Below are 16,647 nucleotides of genomic sequence, written 5' to 3' on the forward strand. Positions count from 1 at the left end.
CACTGTTAATTGACTGCCATGACTTGGCTTCTTCCACTACTGTAGTTTGTTTGGCTCACAGAAAATCAATACTCAACTACCAGCCCACACAGAGGTACTTTTAACAGCTTGGACTTGATAATGTTCCTCAAAAGCGAATCAAGAATCACTGACCTAAGAAACTACTCCCGCGGAAACAGATACTGGAACTTTGATCGAAATTCTCCTTGTTTGTACGCTGCTCCAACCTCACTGTGACTCAATCTAGTTTAGTCGGACAAGTAGCCTATGTATACTGAAACATGTCAGATAGGCTATGTTAAGCTGAAAACAGGCCTGTTCTAAATCAGTTATGTAGGTGAACCCCAACCCCATTTGTAACTATACTAAACAAAAATATAAATGCAACATTTTCAAAGATTTTACAGAGTTATAGTTCATAAAAGGAAAATCAGTCAATTTAAATAAATTCATTAGGCTCTAATCTATGGGTTTCACATGACTGGGAACACAGATATGCATCTGTTGGTCACAGATACCTTAAAAAAAGGTAGGGGCGTGGATCAGAAAACCAGTCAGTATCTGCTGTGACCACCATTTGCCTCATGCAGTGCGACATCTCCTTCGCATAGAGTTGATCAGGCTGTTGATTGTACCTGTGGAATGTTGTCACACTCATCTTCACTGGCTCTGTGAAGTTTCTGGATATTGGCGGAAACTGGAACACACTGATCCAGAACATCCCAAACATCAATTGGTGACATGTCTGGTGAGTGTGCAGGCCATGGAAGAACTGAGACATTTTCAGCATCCAGGAATTGTGTACAGATCCATGTGACATGTGGCTGTGCATTATGCTGAAACATGAGGTGATGGCAGCAGATTAATGGCACGACAATGGGCCTCAGGATCTCGTCACCTCTGTCCATTCAAATGGTCATTGATAAAATGCAATTGTGTTCGTTGTGTGTAGCTTATGCCTGCCCATACCATAACCCCCACTGCCATCATGGGGCACTCTGTTCACAACGATGAGATCAGCAAACCACTCGCCCACACGACGCCATACACGTGGTCTGCGGTTGTGAGGCCGGTTGGACGTACTGCCAAAATCTCTAAAACGGCGTTGGAGGCGGCTTATGGTAGAGAAATGAACATTTAATTATCCGGCAACACCTCTGGTGGGCATTCCTGCAGTCAGCATGCCAATTGCACTCCCAAAGAGTTGATAAATTAATGAGTCTGGTCAACAATTTTGTTTGACTTTTTATTTATACCCTTGATCATCATTTCCTCCAACCCAAAGACAATAATACACAGCATAAGTCTAAAATATCCCATGTAGTTTACAGCCTCTCAGCTTTAATAATCATTATTCATATTTTCAGTCCATTCACACCCACTTTGAAGACATGGGACTGATTCAGTTCAAAATGTTAAACCTGTCTGGAAAAGTGAATTTCAAAAAATGTTTTTTTCCTCCCCATCTCAAATCAGATATGTTGTCGTATAGTCGGGATAAATCTGAGGGTTACATATAGATTCTCTTTCAAAAGTACAATGGATGCGTTATGATTTCACAGGGAAAGTGATAATAGTGGCTAAAGTCAGATGCGCCTTCAAACCGCTTTACACACAGAATTCACCTGGCCAAATATAGAAGTAAAAAACAATTACATCCGAATGAGTGGTGTGCACTTTAAACTTCCCCCCAAAATAAAAATACCCTCAACATTTTCAAATGTACAACCCAACAAGGTGGTGTGTTGAATTTGTTGAAAATATTTGAACTTTTCTTGCATTTCAAAAAGAGGATTACATAAAGAGTAGAAATGACACTATTTACATTGGCTCTCACATGCAGCTCAGAAGTTGTGAATTGAAATCATTGCAGCCAATTTCATGTCCTACCAGGTGACTGTAGCAAGACATGCCAACACTCTCAGAGATATTTACACACACACGTATACTGGCTGATTACACAAACTAAACACATCAAAAGCTGCTCAGACCTCTGAGGGGTTCTTTCCTTTACAAATGTCCTATTTAAGATGCAGTGTCCAAACCAATGGGATTTCACCTTCATAAGCATTTCTCATTTAAAACTATATGGGGGCACTGTATCCTTAAAAGCGTTAACTGGTCAAACATGATTGACACAGGGTCATGCTGACGGAATCGAACCGATTAAAAACAAAACATTCAAGACAAGATACAAGTATGAGATGTCTTTCCCTTCCCTATAGCCTTATATATCTTGACCAGCTCCCCCTTGTGGAAATGAGCTCACAGCACAGCTAACATGCAGCTTTAGCTCAGTGTTATAGTTGTGTCATATCACAAGGACAGGTTAAGCAGCACTGCATTAAGATCACAGGTCTTCTGAAAAAAATGTAGACACCAAAAGGCCATACACACAGCAGAGAGATCAGCCTCACACTTCAGTCCTGATTTTTGAATTGGATTTCAATATATAGAAAGGATCACATTTCATCTTAGAGAGCCTGAACATCATCTACCCCGCTGGCCGGTTCCCTGTAACAGAACCAGGCCTATTCTCTGCTCTCTCTACAAACCAGTCCATAAGACGGGTTCCTTAATGCAGTCATCAGGAGCGATGAACAGACTCAGTAATAGAGTGGATGATGACAGGCAGCCAAGAGCACCTTGTATCTGTCAACCCCAAGAGAGGACAAGCACTTAACTACTTAATGAATCATATACACCACACAGATTAAACCTCTCATAACCTGATAACACTCAGGATATTCAATCTCCACCTTACAATAAAAGGTATGTGCAACAGCATCACAAGGGTAAAAAAAAAAAAGACCTCAACACTTCAGAGAAACTCTGGGCCCATTCTCATGTCTCTGAAATCCAATACAATTAACGTGGGGAGGTGAGATGCCAGATGGATGGGGAGAGAATCTATAGGACCGGAGAAAAAACAGAGAATGACCTGCGAATAGGAGACTTAAAAAGGGGTCCAACAATGAGAATCGCTCTCTTAGAAGGACCATGTGCACTGTAGGTAGGTCATCCATCCATTAATTAGCTTGCATGTCTGACAACATACATTTTCTCCAATTACTTTTGCTGGGAAAGAAAAAAAACGATAAAGCACATTACATACCAAAGGAGGCATTACAGCATCTTAGCAAGAGGCCTACTCTTAAGGAGCATATGAAAACAGATTAGGCCTTTCTGAGGACCACGAATACCGACAAGGTGCCACCTCGGTCACTGTGCAGCACTGTGCTCAGCTCACAGACCTCTCAGTAGTACAGTACATCACTCACAGACAACACCAGTACTGCCCAACCAAACCTTAAGAGGACATCTATAAAAAAAACAATAGCAGCCTACTCACCCACTAAAATCTGCAGAAAAAAAAAGATGCATCCTAACTTATGAAGAGAATGCAGCTCATTTGCATCGTTTCAAGTTGATTCTTTTTTACATATATGTATACAATTATAGTCCTTAGCTAATCTGTATAAGTCTTCAAATGGGGTTTTATTTCATTTGATCATCTTTTGTTGTTTCGGTTTACAATAATATACAATGTACAGGCAGCCGATTATATCTTTTGCGATGACTGATGAAATAGGGAAGTCTTTTCTTTAGACCATATTGTTGACTAAGATCTATTCAGACAATATACACCGTGAGTAATTGGAAGTCTTAGAAAATAGTTGGTATCTAAAAAAAGGGATGAAAGAAAAGATTTGACAAATCTTAAAAGCCCTCAATATATACAGAAAAAGCCAATATAGCATTGTCAAAACAGAAAAAAGTTAACTGATAGAATTAAATCATTTTCTCCATATATACACATCATTGCGCAAAAATATTTCCAAAGCTTATTTCCAAAGCTAATAGCATCTCCGATTTGGTCACAAATGTTTGATAGTGTAGCATAGTGAATATCAATAAGCATATAGTGCGATTGAACATCTGAAGGTCTAAACACATACAGCATCATGGGGCAGCTAAGCGTGTTAGTAATGAGATGTCCTACAGGTGCCCACTTGATTGGAGATCATACAGAAGACTAAATACAGCTATCCAGGTACTGTACTGTTGATAGTTAACAGGAAGAGAAAACATTGTGAGGTATTCAGGTTAATGTTTCCGACAGCTTGGTCGGGATTCTGATTTGGAGAAGTATGACAGCCAAGGAATCACACCAAGCTACACTGATATCCGACTACATCATTTCCACTCTAAATGCCAGAGAATCAGAGTGAGATGTCTCTAAAATCAAAGGTCACATTCTTCTTCGACTCCTTCCATCCAGCCTGTCCGTCTTGCCTGCTCTCTAGTCAGGATATTACCCACAATGAGCACTCTCTGACACTCAAACCCTCTTCACACATATCAGATGAGACCAGTTTAGGGACTTCCCATCTAGTTATGTCAAAAGGCACATCATTTTAATATCGGGCAATAATGTTTAAGTCAAATCACTGCAAAAAAAACAAAATCATAATACCACAAAAATAGTGCCACAGAAAAAGACTGCAAAGAAAAAGCATTCAGTGCATATAACTACATTCAAAATAGACTTAATGTACGTACGTAAGTGTCGTCTCTAGGCTGGCTATGTCCAGCCAGGTTAATAGTCTAAAAAGAGACAGACGTTTTGACGTCCCAAAGCTGTGAATCTTACATTTCAGGCTGTTTGTTCAGATGCATGGAAGATTCAGTACTTCCAAAGTTAATGTATTCAATGAAACTATGTTTAAGGATTTGCCTTTAACTAAGATGTGTCTCAGACCCACACTGATATACAATATCCATATTGCTTCAATAACCTCAGCTTGATCTAAGCAATTAACCGTTGAATTTAACAAGATGGATGGAATAAACTGTAAATAATGCCCATCTAGGTGGGGGAAACGGTGCTATACAGGGCAGTCAAACAAAGTAGAAATGTCCATCCTCTAGATTCCACCTCAGAAAGAAACTTTTACAAGATAGCGCCGTACTATGGCTACCAAACTGCTGACCAAACTAAAGAAAATGGAACCATTGCCAGCCCATGACAAACAAATACACTCCAGCCTTCGAAATATGCACTTTATCCATTTACAGTATCTCAACCCTGCTGAAAGGCCTCTCTGGCCAACCAAGGTGAATGGGATTCAAACAACTCTCAAACTGACTTCAACAGAGAAAACTGATGGAATTCAAAACGACTCCACACATCTTTTGCCTTTTAAAATCACTCATGAGATAGAGGGTCAAATTAAGTTWMCCCCAAAATGAATGAGTSCTCTGGGTCTTTAAAACCTTTCTGCTGCCAAAGTTAATGGATGTAAAAGAGCAGACCCGGTACAACTGGGAAAAGTAATCATGTGAATGTTTGTATAATCTCAGTTAACGCAGGACTAAAATCTGGCGTAATTTGGTCAGCTGCGTGATGTATTTGTGAGTCCATACGTATTAGAAATTGGGAGTTCCGGTTTGCGAAGTCTCTACCCTCGCAAAAGGAAACTTAGCCAAAACACCCCACTTMCACCAATTTCCCCACACAAGCGAAGCAGTCGAAGTTTAAGCATCGCCTTCGGCCAATCCAGATACATCCAAATAATCAGTGACAAACTGATCCTACGCATTCCATCCCGACAGATTCTTCGGTTTACACCCAGAATCTGTYCACGAGAGATTAACCTTTGTATTGCAACCGAAGACCTTGCATTTGAAGCATAGAGCTGGAGATCTTTATAATAGAATGTGTTATAGTCACTTTGGAGACCAAACTAGATAAAATACTGAGAGCCAAAGTACTCCAAGTTTCCAAACCCAATTCGGGAAAGTGGTGAATGGACAGTGTGCAAATTTCATAAAGTTAATTAAGTTGCATCTCATTCAGACTTGAAAATAGGTACAAAAAAATACATATACCCATGTTAAATTCCTGTAAGATTAAAAACATGAAACAAAAGAAAAAACAGACTGCTTAAACAAGTGCTCATAGTCAACAGCTCTTTTCTATGGCGGCTTAGAGGGGTGGGCGTACCACAGAGAGTGCAATGTGGGCGTACGTGCATTGAGAGGGCGAGGAGATGGAAATAGTGGCAACTGCAAAGCAGATAGATTGAGGTGAAACCAATCAAGGAAAAGGGTTAGTAAATTAATATGTTTTCACATATTTCTGGTGATGTCTATCGTCATTGCCGTCGTTGTTGTGGTTGTCGTCATCATGGTCTTCATACCATCTTTTTTTTGTGTGTTTGACATTCCGCTGCTCCCCATGCAACCCCATGGCAGCAGTCTGCAGTGATGTCACAGGGGATCAGTCTGGGAACAGGGGGTGGAGAATCTTTCCCATAGTTCCCTTGGCGGGGTCTTTAAGCGCGAGAGGACACGGTCATCATTGCCAGGACTGAGGAGGGAAGTTGTTGACCTCGGCCAGGTCTTGGACAGGTGAGCCTTTGTGGGTGTACGTCAGCTTGACCCTCATGCGGAGTTGTTGCTGTAAATCATGAGAAAGACATGTATATTAAAGCAATATGAACTACTCAATGTAGAGCTGAACTCTATAGGAGCCCTCTGCACTAAATTCCTCTGATAGCACCAATAGATCAGGAAACTGAATAAGAATGTGAGGAAGATGAGRACAGACAGGAACATCTCTTACCTTCTGTGGGTTGAGAACTCTGATGACCTGTGTGACGCTTCCCTGGTTGAGTGCTGGGACAATATTACTGCTAGGGGACAAGAGCTGCAGCTGGAATGTCTGAAGGAGAGGGACACACAGAGCGTAAAGGACTGCTCCTGCCAAGTCTGCTTCAAAGGACATACACCTGCATATTCCCAACTTTGACTAAGCTGTACATTGCTACAAAGGTCAATCATAGAACCACACATATATTTCGTAATATTACATAGTTATACAAAATGTGACTGTCAAATCATGGCTCACCTTTGGTACTGCAGCCTGGAAAACAAACTCTGTCATGTCAGCCTCGGTGGTGTTGGTGGCGTGGATAGTGATGACTGCTATGTTCGGGTTCGGGTTGGCCCTCTCAAAGGTTAACTCTATTTTCAAGCCATTCTTGCTATACGCTGTCATGGGGGGAATAGCTAAAGACAAGAACGCACAAGTCAATACAATTCAGAGTGAAAAAGTAGTACCAAACATAACCCCCCCAAAAACATTGTATGAACTTGTATAAGGTTGCATTGTTTTGAAAGGGATACATAGGGACACAGAGTACTCCACATACAACACCCGTTCTGCCAGTCACATTCTGTTAAAGGTCCCCAAAGTACACACATCCCTGGGTCGCTCCTCTTTTCAGTTCACTGCAGCTAGCGACTGGAAAGAGCTGCAACAAACACTCAAACTGGACAGTTTTATCTCAATCTCTTCATTCAAAGACTCAATCATGGACACTCTTACTGAGAGTTGTGGCTGCTTTGTGTGACATATTGTTGTCTCTACCTTCTTGACCTTTGTGCTGTTGACTGTGCCCAATGTTTGTACCATGATTTGGGCTGCAACCATGTTGTGTTGCTATCATGTTGTTGTTATGCTGTGTTGCTACCATGCTGTGTTGTCATGTGATGCTGGCTTGCTATGTTGTTGTCTCTCTTGTTGTGATGTTTGTTTTGTCCTATGTTGATATTGTAAATATAATTTCTTTAAATCCCAGGCCCCCTCGTCCCCACAGGAGGCCTTTTGCTAGGCCGTCATTGTAAATAAGAATTTCTTCTTAACTGACTTGCCTAGTAAAATAATAAATCAAATTTAAAAAATAAACATGGTGGGAGAGGGGTTTGGATCAAATGACAAATTTGAAAGCTTCCCTGATGAGCGCTAGCTCTCACCTGCTGAAGTATCATTAAACAGGGGCTGTGAGGAGAGGCCATCCAGGAGGAAGGGGGGCTGGGAGATGGGCACAGAGGGGGCAGGAGCTGGATCACCTAGGGAGGGGGACAACAACACAGGGGGTTCCAACAGGGTACAGGGAACCACACACAGACATAACAGTGATACCACTGGTGATGGTCAGGAATCAACTTGTCTTGTGAACTAAGTCAAGCAGGATGTGGAGTGACTAATGTGGTTTCTTGATGAAGGAAGGTACAGGGCAGGTGAAAGGGAGAATGGGTGAAAGAGAAAAGAAGAAACCAATCAAGTTGCCCTAACCAAGGACCACAGTTGGTCCACCTGTGCTTTGGGCTGGAGGGAAATAAAAGGAGAGAGAGATAGAGCGAGACTGTGGTCCTACCAGACAGTGAGAGGTCCCCCAGTAGGTCGAGCAGCTCTCCTCCAGCCGAGGCAGGCTTGGTGGGCAGGGTGGTTTGGATCACAGGCACCACATCATTACCTCCCAGCAGGTCTAACAAGTCATTAGCCTGGAACAGAAGAGAAACTAAATCATAAAGCACATGTAGACTGAACCTGTAATACAAGGCGGATTTGCAGATTAAACCTGTAATACAGGGAGGTTTTGCAGATTAAACCTGTAATACAGAGAGGCAGATTAAATCTGTAATACAGGGAGGATTTGTAGATTAAACCTGTAATACAGAGAGGATTTGGACAAAACATCAGTGCTCTGAATAACATCTCATTTACGCTTTGTTTTAAAACATGGTAAAATATTTATAACTCAAAAAAGGAAAATGTAGACTACTTTATATAATCTATAGATTGACATGCCCAGCAGTTTAATTTTCCTACCARCAGGGGTCCTTGTTTGACCAGTTTGTAAAAGCATTAGCAGACTTACTCTGATTTGTGGACTTTCACCACATGAATAGAAATTAAAAAACTTAAAGAATGTGTGTGAGTGTACGTGTATTCGTGCGTTTTAAAGAGCTTAAGGGATCGACTCAATCCGTATCGCTGAAGATCTGCGCTACAGCGCAAACTACATTTTACAAAATGTTCCCGTACCAGCAAAGACCGCATTCACGGTAAAAGCTGCTACATTTGTCAGCTCAAACAGGAATTACCTTTACATTTCATTTGCGTATAACGCTGAACTTCAGTGATACGGATTGAATCAGATGTTGATCCACTGATTCAGCTACACATCGTCTGTGACAGAAAACCTCCCAGCAATGGTTAGTACAGATATGTCATGTGACCTTGCCCTCACCTGGTTGGCTGGCTGGGTGACTAGGGGCAGGTGTTTTGTGTCAGGCACCGAGGCCTCTGTCTCCCCATTGGTCTGCACGATCTCTGTAGGGCCATTGGAGGCYGTTTTCTCCATGATGGGCATTCGCTCCAGTAAGGCAGGCCTTTAGAGAATGAGATGATGGGGGGGAAATAGGTACATTTCCTTGACTTAATGGTAACTAAACAAGGGGAAGCACCAATCATTTCTACAGAAAAGTGCTTGTAATGAATGGGAATACATTTTGGAGCATACTCACCTCATGTGATCATATTTCTTGAAAAGTGCATTGTACTCCACAGCTCTCTGTTGCAGCTCCACGTCGATGCTGCTGCCGTATATTGACACCACCTTCTTGATTCGGCTGGAGATTTTAAGACAAAAATGTTAACCTTGAGTGTGCGTCCTTCCATTCATTTCAGAGCTAAGGGGGGGGGGGGAATCATCATAACCTGTTGGATATTCTCTCTGCTCAACACAGATGGACTTACTTGACACTGCTAAAGCGAGTAGACAGCTTCATGATGGCAGTGAGGGAGTAACCACGGGTTACAGGGGCGGACAAGTTGGACACAAGAAGACCTTCCAAAACATCCAGGACTTCATCCTCTGTCACCTGTTGCAAACAAAATGGGAGAAAATATATACACTTCAACTTGAGGTCGGCAGTGCACGTAGACGTGTTGTGTGTAACGTTCTAGATGAAATAGTTGAGGTGATTGAGTGCTTGAGGAGGTCTACCTGGATGGGCTCCTCCTCCTCACACTGTCCAGATACCAGCAGGTCTCCATACTCCCCTATACACCAGGATGACACCTGGACCAGTGGTTGCTATGGCAGACAAACGCTTATACTTCAGAAAGATCAGATTCACTGTAACCAGTCCTCCTCAGAGAGGAAGGGAAACATCCACACACTGTTTGCTACTTCCAAATGTGATCTTTAGTGACCCAATAACGTTTCAATCAACATATTCATTGTCAGGTTCCTCTTATTTGCCTGGTTACTGGGCTGTTTCAATGTGTGTTTTCCCCTTATCATACAAGGCGTGTGTATGACGTGTGTATGACCAGAGATGTCTCGGACCTGTGAGATGTCATCCAGCAGGGCTTTGTAGAGTCTCTGCACCGTGTAGGCATGCATCTCCACACTGTTGGTGATGAGCTGGATGAGGTTGGGGACAGAGTCGTCTCGGACATAGCTCCCCGCCTGGACACAAAAAGGTGTTGTTAAAAATAAAATACATCTCAAAATGGATAATGAGGCAGATGATAATTTTGTATAGGGTCAGCAACAAAAACACTTTCAAGACTAGACACCAAGTGTCTAAGATGGTAAAAAGCAGCTGTTGTCAGATATGATGAGATCATCATTTGCAGTTCAGTCGATGGATCACTCAAGGATTCGTCACTCAACAGTCAAGCATATTTATTTATTTTACCATCATCTGTGCAGAGAAAAGTATTTGATGAAATTATACATATACCGTTGTCAGGACTCTCATGATGGTGTCAATGTGCCATCTTTTTGAAGGCGCATACCTGTGAAACAGAACACGCATCAGTCACCTCTGGCATTACACTGAGTGGAGGATCATATAACCATGAACTGAAAAAAGTTGGACTGAGGTTTACGCTGTCAGAAATATATGGTTTCAACAATGTCATGCTCTGACGATGGATCACTCATTTTTTCATCACACAGCATTTTAGTAAGTAAGCCACACACATTAACTGGAGGATGCAGAAACAATAGTTAATCATTGGAGGTGCTTGAGGCCACTGGCTGTAATCTATTCTCTAAGCCTACATTCCTAATGCAAGTAAACTGAGGCATTCCGTCAGGATGTGTGAACAGCCCACATGCAAAAACGACTGCTGCCATGGCCTCATGCAATCACTACTAATCCTTCTATTACTTCTCGAACCACTACTACAACTGCTGAGCAACGGCCAATAAACAAAATGAGGTGGTAAAGACCTACAAGCCACGGGATAATGTTGAGAACGGTTTCACATGGTGCAACTGCTTAATGTTGCTATGGAACTAGCAAGAGCCTTCTGATTGCAAAGACTGATCTCTACGGATCTTCCAGCTCTAACTGGACCAAACCCGAGCCTTACTTCTCTTGCCAGCCCAGGAAGACTCCGGACGCACAGTCCGCTTTGAATTCTGGGTCACAGGAGTCCAGGAAGTAGAGCAGCTCCTTCATCATGCCTCGGATGTTRTTCCCATTCACCAGGGCGAAGCTCAGCTCCATCGCACGCCTAGCGAGGAGAATGGGAGGACGATAAGACAAGGAAATCTCTACATCTTCTGCAAGTAAGGGTCAGAAATGTATGTACAGTGACTAGCAGTGTTTTATGTACCAATGTCTATACTGTATGTCACTCATGTTCTCCTCATTTAGGTGTAGGTCTCACCTCTTGATGGACACATCCAGGTCTTTTAGACAGTCCACAATGGTGCTCCGATGCCTCTGCACTGCATTGTGGTCCGTCTGTACAGTCTTAAGTAGGGACGTCAGTGCCACATATCTTGAGGGTGGACAAAAAGACACCATAAAAGTGTTATATTACCTGGGACTTTGATGACCTATGTTCAGATCATTCAATGAATTAGTTCCAAGTGTGTTACTTACCTAATATTTTTGTCATTGTTGAGAAGGAAGCGTCCCAGTATGTTGATGGCCAACACCCTCAATCCACTTTCTGATTTGATGTCCATTATGGTCAGTACTGTCTCGTAGAGGATTGCATTGCCTACATTTTTACTGGTCTCGGTGTTGGTTGCCACCTACAAGGGCGAAGAAACCATTAGTCTGATTGTAAGGCCATATCTCTAGGGCAGTAAGCCTCGAGTACTATTGATTAACCTATATTCTCACCTGTGCAAGAATGTCATTCATTGCTTCACTTGAGTCATCATCACTCCTGCCCAGAATTCGCAATAGTCTCAATATCCGCACCTGCAATGAGGTCAAGGGGCATCACTGACTGGCCTAGCCAAGTTTATGTTACAGAAGATAAAATTATTTGAACTAAACACAAGGTTAAAGGTCTCACCTGCAGGAAGGGGTCACTGATGCCAGACACGTCATGCTCAGGAGAGTAACCAGACATGATCAGGTTCTTCAGGATTCTCACCAGCTGTGGAACCAACTACAAAAGACCAACAACAGGAGAGGGGTACCATCAAGGGTCAAGGTCTTTATTTCTATGGAATCGGTGTCCAACCTTGTTAGTGAAATAACTTGACAAAGTATTTTGTAGAATGTGCAGTTATTCTTTACATTCTCTTGATTTAATCGTCAATGTAACTTACATTTCTGGGTTATGGTAATCAAGACAGCATTGATTGTATGAAAACATTCAGTTAGGATGTTGGGTTTTAAAAAGCTAATCGAACTGTGATGTCACATTCAATCACATCTGGATGAAATTTAACCCGAATCATAATTCTTACCAGGAATGCTAGGCAAGAATATTCATATACAATTTGCACCAATGCGAATATATTTTTCTGAAATATATATTTGTACGCATACAGACACATACCCCCCTTTTAACAGACATAAAACCATCAGTGTCTAGTGAAAACACCGGAGGTGATCAATTGAAAACAGATCCATCATGTTGTTTTCAACATACGGTGATCAAACGAGTTACACATTAGGTTGATGATGACACATTGACAATAGTGAGAGATGTCTAAGAAACATTTTWAAAATCCTGTMATGATATCAAAAAGAGAACACCAACATATGACCGCTGTAAAAGTCTAAATCAAAAAGACAAAAAGGAACTTTACGGAACACAGATTTGATTACATCTACAGTGACCGTGTGATTACTAGTAACAGCATGCACCAGCTATGAAACCAGAATGTACTCTTACCTTCTCATTCTAACACAATGCAGGAATTGTAACAAAGACAAATGACAGAAAAAATATGAGATAGATGTTAGGGAAGATTCACTTTTAGAGAGCTCAAAGTCATGTTCTGATCATGAACATGAGGGGTGGGAGACTGGCTCAAGGTTGTTATGGCTAAGGGAAAGAGGTACAGAGCCACTAGAGATACAGCGAGGAAATAAGCGAGGCAAGGAGATACGATTGAGACATAGGCCTACTATGAATGTAGAGCAAACCTTAAGGGGAAATGTAATCCAAGGATTCAAAAGGCAAAATATGTTTGAAGTATATCCAAAACAGTCATAGTGAAAGGGAAATGAGTACTAAGAGAGAATGAAATGTAGAGTGAGCTTAGGACAAATGCTTAATTAACTCCCTAAAGATTTGATGACGTGTTACGCTGTTACCCAAAAACTCTTGATAGCAGTAATTTCACTAATTAGATTGTGGCTAGCCATACCTTTCTGAAGTGTAAGAGCATGTCAGGACTTCTTTCACACATTTCAGTGAGGAGGACAACAGAAGTATGGAGAACACCTTAAGGAGACAAAGAGAAACTTGTTGTTTGAATAAAGGTCAACAAACAGCATCCCCGATGGACAGTAGAAGCTCACAATTTGCACAGATTTCCTTGCCAATTCCCTGGGAGTCAATGTCTTAGCAATGTCACAGCATTGTTACTAAAATAAGGAACATAGTCTATGGGGAAGCTGTTTGCTGGTTCCGTTGTGGTGGTTTATAATCTGGATTCTCACTCTTAGTAAGTGTCAGTTTAACGTCATTAAGCCCAAATTTAGCACTACAAAGACAACTACGGGTATGTATCTAGCATCAACTTCCCCTCCCCAAATCCTTACCTTGACCATTGAGGGGAAAAACACAAAACTGAACTTACAGTTTCTATGGGCAACTTAATCTATCAAACTCGTTTAGAAACATATTCGTAGCAATAACGTTGGTTCTGACAAGAGCATCACTTTATAAAGCTGTCAGAACATCAGCCATTGTACTATGACAACCATCAGTGTCTAGTGAAAACACCTGAGGTGATCAATTGAAAACCGAAGCCCCACAGCTCATCAGGAAACAGTCATTAATCCAGCTCTGTTCACTGAAGGACATTTCAACTGTAGAGGGCACCAGTCCAATTTTCCCTTTGAAGGACACAGCATCCCCATTTTATCTGTGAGTGACCAAACCCAATGCTCTCTGTGCAGGACATAGTTGCCCCCAGCCCCCGGTTGTCTCACCGTGGTTCTTCTCGCTCAGCAGGTTTTTTGTGGCTGGGAGGAACATCTCCATCAGCTCTGGGACCTTCCTGATGACGTGGACCGCACACAACGCCGCCTGGGGAGAAAATTCAAATGTTTTCCAAAGTGCTCAACTATGACATGCTAACACAGACCTGCCAACCTTAAATCATTTTTATGAGTACGACTTTACCGAGGCAACACCCACACTGCTCAAATCATAAGAAAATTCACTTTTTAGTTGTTGTTGTGCCTAACAACAATTTTGTCAGAAGACCGTCTCAGTAGGAATGCTAGGCTATAGACTGTTATGGGTACTTGGCTGCTCTTCAGTATCTAACCAGAAATGCATTGACATTTCTGGGGGGAGTATAGGGGAGATCTGGAGGGGGTCAGTCAACTTCCCGCTCAGAAAGTTGGAGCATTTTGCATTTATGAAAAACCTTTAACTGCCATTTCCTGAACAAAAATATAAAATGCAACATATAAAGTAGAGGTCGACCGATTATGATTTTTCAATGCCGATACCGATTATTGGAGGACAAAAAAAAGCCGATACCGATTAAATCGGCCGATTTATTATAAAAACATATATTTTTTTAAATATATATATATATATATATATATATATATCATATACACACACACACATTTTTGTAATAATGACAATTGCAACAATACTGAATGAACAATGAACACTTATTTTAACTTAATATAATACATAAATACACACACAGCTCTGAAGTGACAATGATACTGAAGAGTCTGCTTAGGAGACAAATACTCTCAACTGTTTGAATAAAAATAGACTTTAAGTTACCTGTGATGAATGTTGAAAACAAAAAAAACTGTCATTTCTATATGCAGGAAATCCTATTTTAATAATGGGCATGGTAAGAATTGACAACCAAAGTGCGAGTCATAATTTCCATGACACCTAGCAAAATCTGAAAAGCGGTTCCTTCATTTATTCCATAGGATATTTTTAGATTCACTTAAAATAAGGTCTGTGTTTCATGTAGGCTTACATCACCGTGCCAATGTTATAACTGTGTAGATATCCATAGGACAAGGTAACTCTGATCAATATTGGCTAAATATAAGCGAAGATTAAAAAAATTGTAGAGTGGATTTATGAAAATATGTTGACAARCGTTACCTTATCCTAGTGAGATTTACACGGGTATCAAAACGTCRAGGCGGTTTAAGCCTGCAYGAAACACAGACCTTATTTGAAGTAGATCAAGACATTCTCTATGGAAGACATGAACGGTAAAMTAAYGAAGGAACCCCTTTCAARTTCAGCSGCAAGKTATTACAGGAATTATAACRCGTCGACTATTTCTCTCTAAACCATATACCTTTGACTAATCCGGAAACTATCACCTCGAAAACAAAACGTTTATTCCGTTCCGTATTTTATCTAACGGGTGGCATCCATGAGTAAATATTCCTGTTACATTGCACAACCTTCAATGTTGTCATAATTACGTAAARTTCTGGCAAATTAGTTCRCAAAGAGCCAGGCGGCCCAAACTGTTGCATATACCCTGACTCTGCGTGCAATGAACGCAAGAGAAATGACACAATTTCACCTGGTTAATATTGCCTGCTAACCTGGATTTCTTTTAGCTAAATATGCAGGTTTAAAAAATATATACTTGTGTATTGATTTTAAGAAAGGCATTGATGTTTATGGTTAAGTACACATTGGAGCAATGACAGTCATTGATTGATTGTTTTTTATAAGATAAGTTTAATGCTAGCTAGCAACTTACCTTAGCTTACTGCATTCGCTAACAGGCAGGCTCCTCGTGGAGTGCAATGTAATCAATGCAAGATTGGATCCCCCGAGCTGACAAGGTTAAAAATCTGTCGTTCTGCCTCGTTCCTAGGTTGTCATTGAAAATAAGAATGTGTTCTTAACTGACKTGCCTAGTTAAATAAAGATTAAATAAAAAGGTGTAAAAAAAAAATATATATATAAAATAAAAATCGGCACCCAAAAATACAGATTTCCGATTGTTATGAAAACTTAAAAATCGGCCCCGATTAAATCGGCCATTCCGATTAATCGGTCGACCTCTAATATAAAGTGCAGGTCCCATGATCTGAAATTAAAACGTTCCATATGCACAAAAAGCTTATTTCTCTCAAATGTTCTGCACAAATTTGTTTACATCCCTGTTAGTGAGCATTTCTCCTTTGTCAATATAATCCATCCACCTGACAGGTGAAGCATATCAAGAAGCTAATTAAACAGCATGATCATTACACAGGTGCACCTTGTGCCGGGGACAATGAAAGGCCACTCTAAAATGTGCAGTTGTGTCACAACAATGCCACAGACGTCTCAAGTTTTTG

General features: G+C 41.1%; 1 protein-coding gene across 1 annotated transcript in view; it reads right to left on the minus strand.

Annotated features, from left to right (window-relative positions):
* Window positions 1-1,227: 1,227 nt before the first annotated feature.
* The window catches only part of LOC111969374 (AP-1 complex subunit gamma-1), a 31,560-nt gene continuing 16,140 nt past the window's right edge, over window positions 1,228-16,647 (minus strand). Inside the window, exons 5-22 of the mRNA XM_070445421.1 lie at window positions 14,284-14,380; window positions 13,494-13,570; window positions 12,185-12,280; window positions 12,007-12,087; window positions 11,761-11,915; window positions 11,543-11,656; window positions 11,243-11,386; window positions 10,606-10,660; window positions 10,206-10,328; window positions 9,861-9,950; window positions 9,611-9,735; window positions 9,379-9,483; window positions 9,102-9,243; window positions 8,226-8,352; window positions 7,822-7,917; window positions 6,914-7,074; window positions 6,629-6,727; window positions 1,228-6,463 (exon numbers count right to left, since the gene is read on the minus strand). Of these exons, the coding sequence (XP_070301522.1) occupies window positions 6,362-6,463; window positions 6,629-6,727; window positions 6,914-7,074; window positions 7,822-7,917; window positions 8,226-8,352; window positions 9,102-9,243; window positions 9,379-9,483; window positions 9,611-9,735; window positions 9,861-9,950; window positions 10,206-10,328; window positions 10,606-10,660; window positions 11,243-11,386; window positions 11,543-11,656; window positions 11,761-11,915; window positions 12,007-12,087; window positions 12,185-12,280; window positions 13,494-13,570; window positions 14,284-14,380 (1,989 nt within the window). The 3' untranslated portion in view covers window positions 1,228-6,361. The remainder of the gene's footprint in view (window positions 6,464-6,628; window positions 6,728-6,913; window positions 7,075-7,821; window positions 7,918-8,225; window positions 8,353-9,101; window positions 9,244-9,378; window positions 9,484-9,610; window positions 9,736-9,860; window positions 9,951-10,205; window positions 10,329-10,605; window positions 10,661-11,242; window positions 11,387-11,542; window positions 11,657-11,760; window positions 11,916-12,006; window positions 12,088-12,184; window positions 12,281-13,493; window positions 13,571-14,283; window positions 14,381-16,647) is intronic.

Source organism: Salvelinus sp. IW2-2015, linkage group LG10 (assembly GCF_002910315.2).
Source record: "Salvelinus sp. IW2-2015 linkage group LG10, ASM291031v2, whole genome shotgun sequence".
Classification (NCBI taxonomy): Eukaryota; Metazoa; Chordata; class Actinopteri; order Salmoniformes; family Salmonidae; genus Salvelinus; species Salvelinus sp. IW2-2015.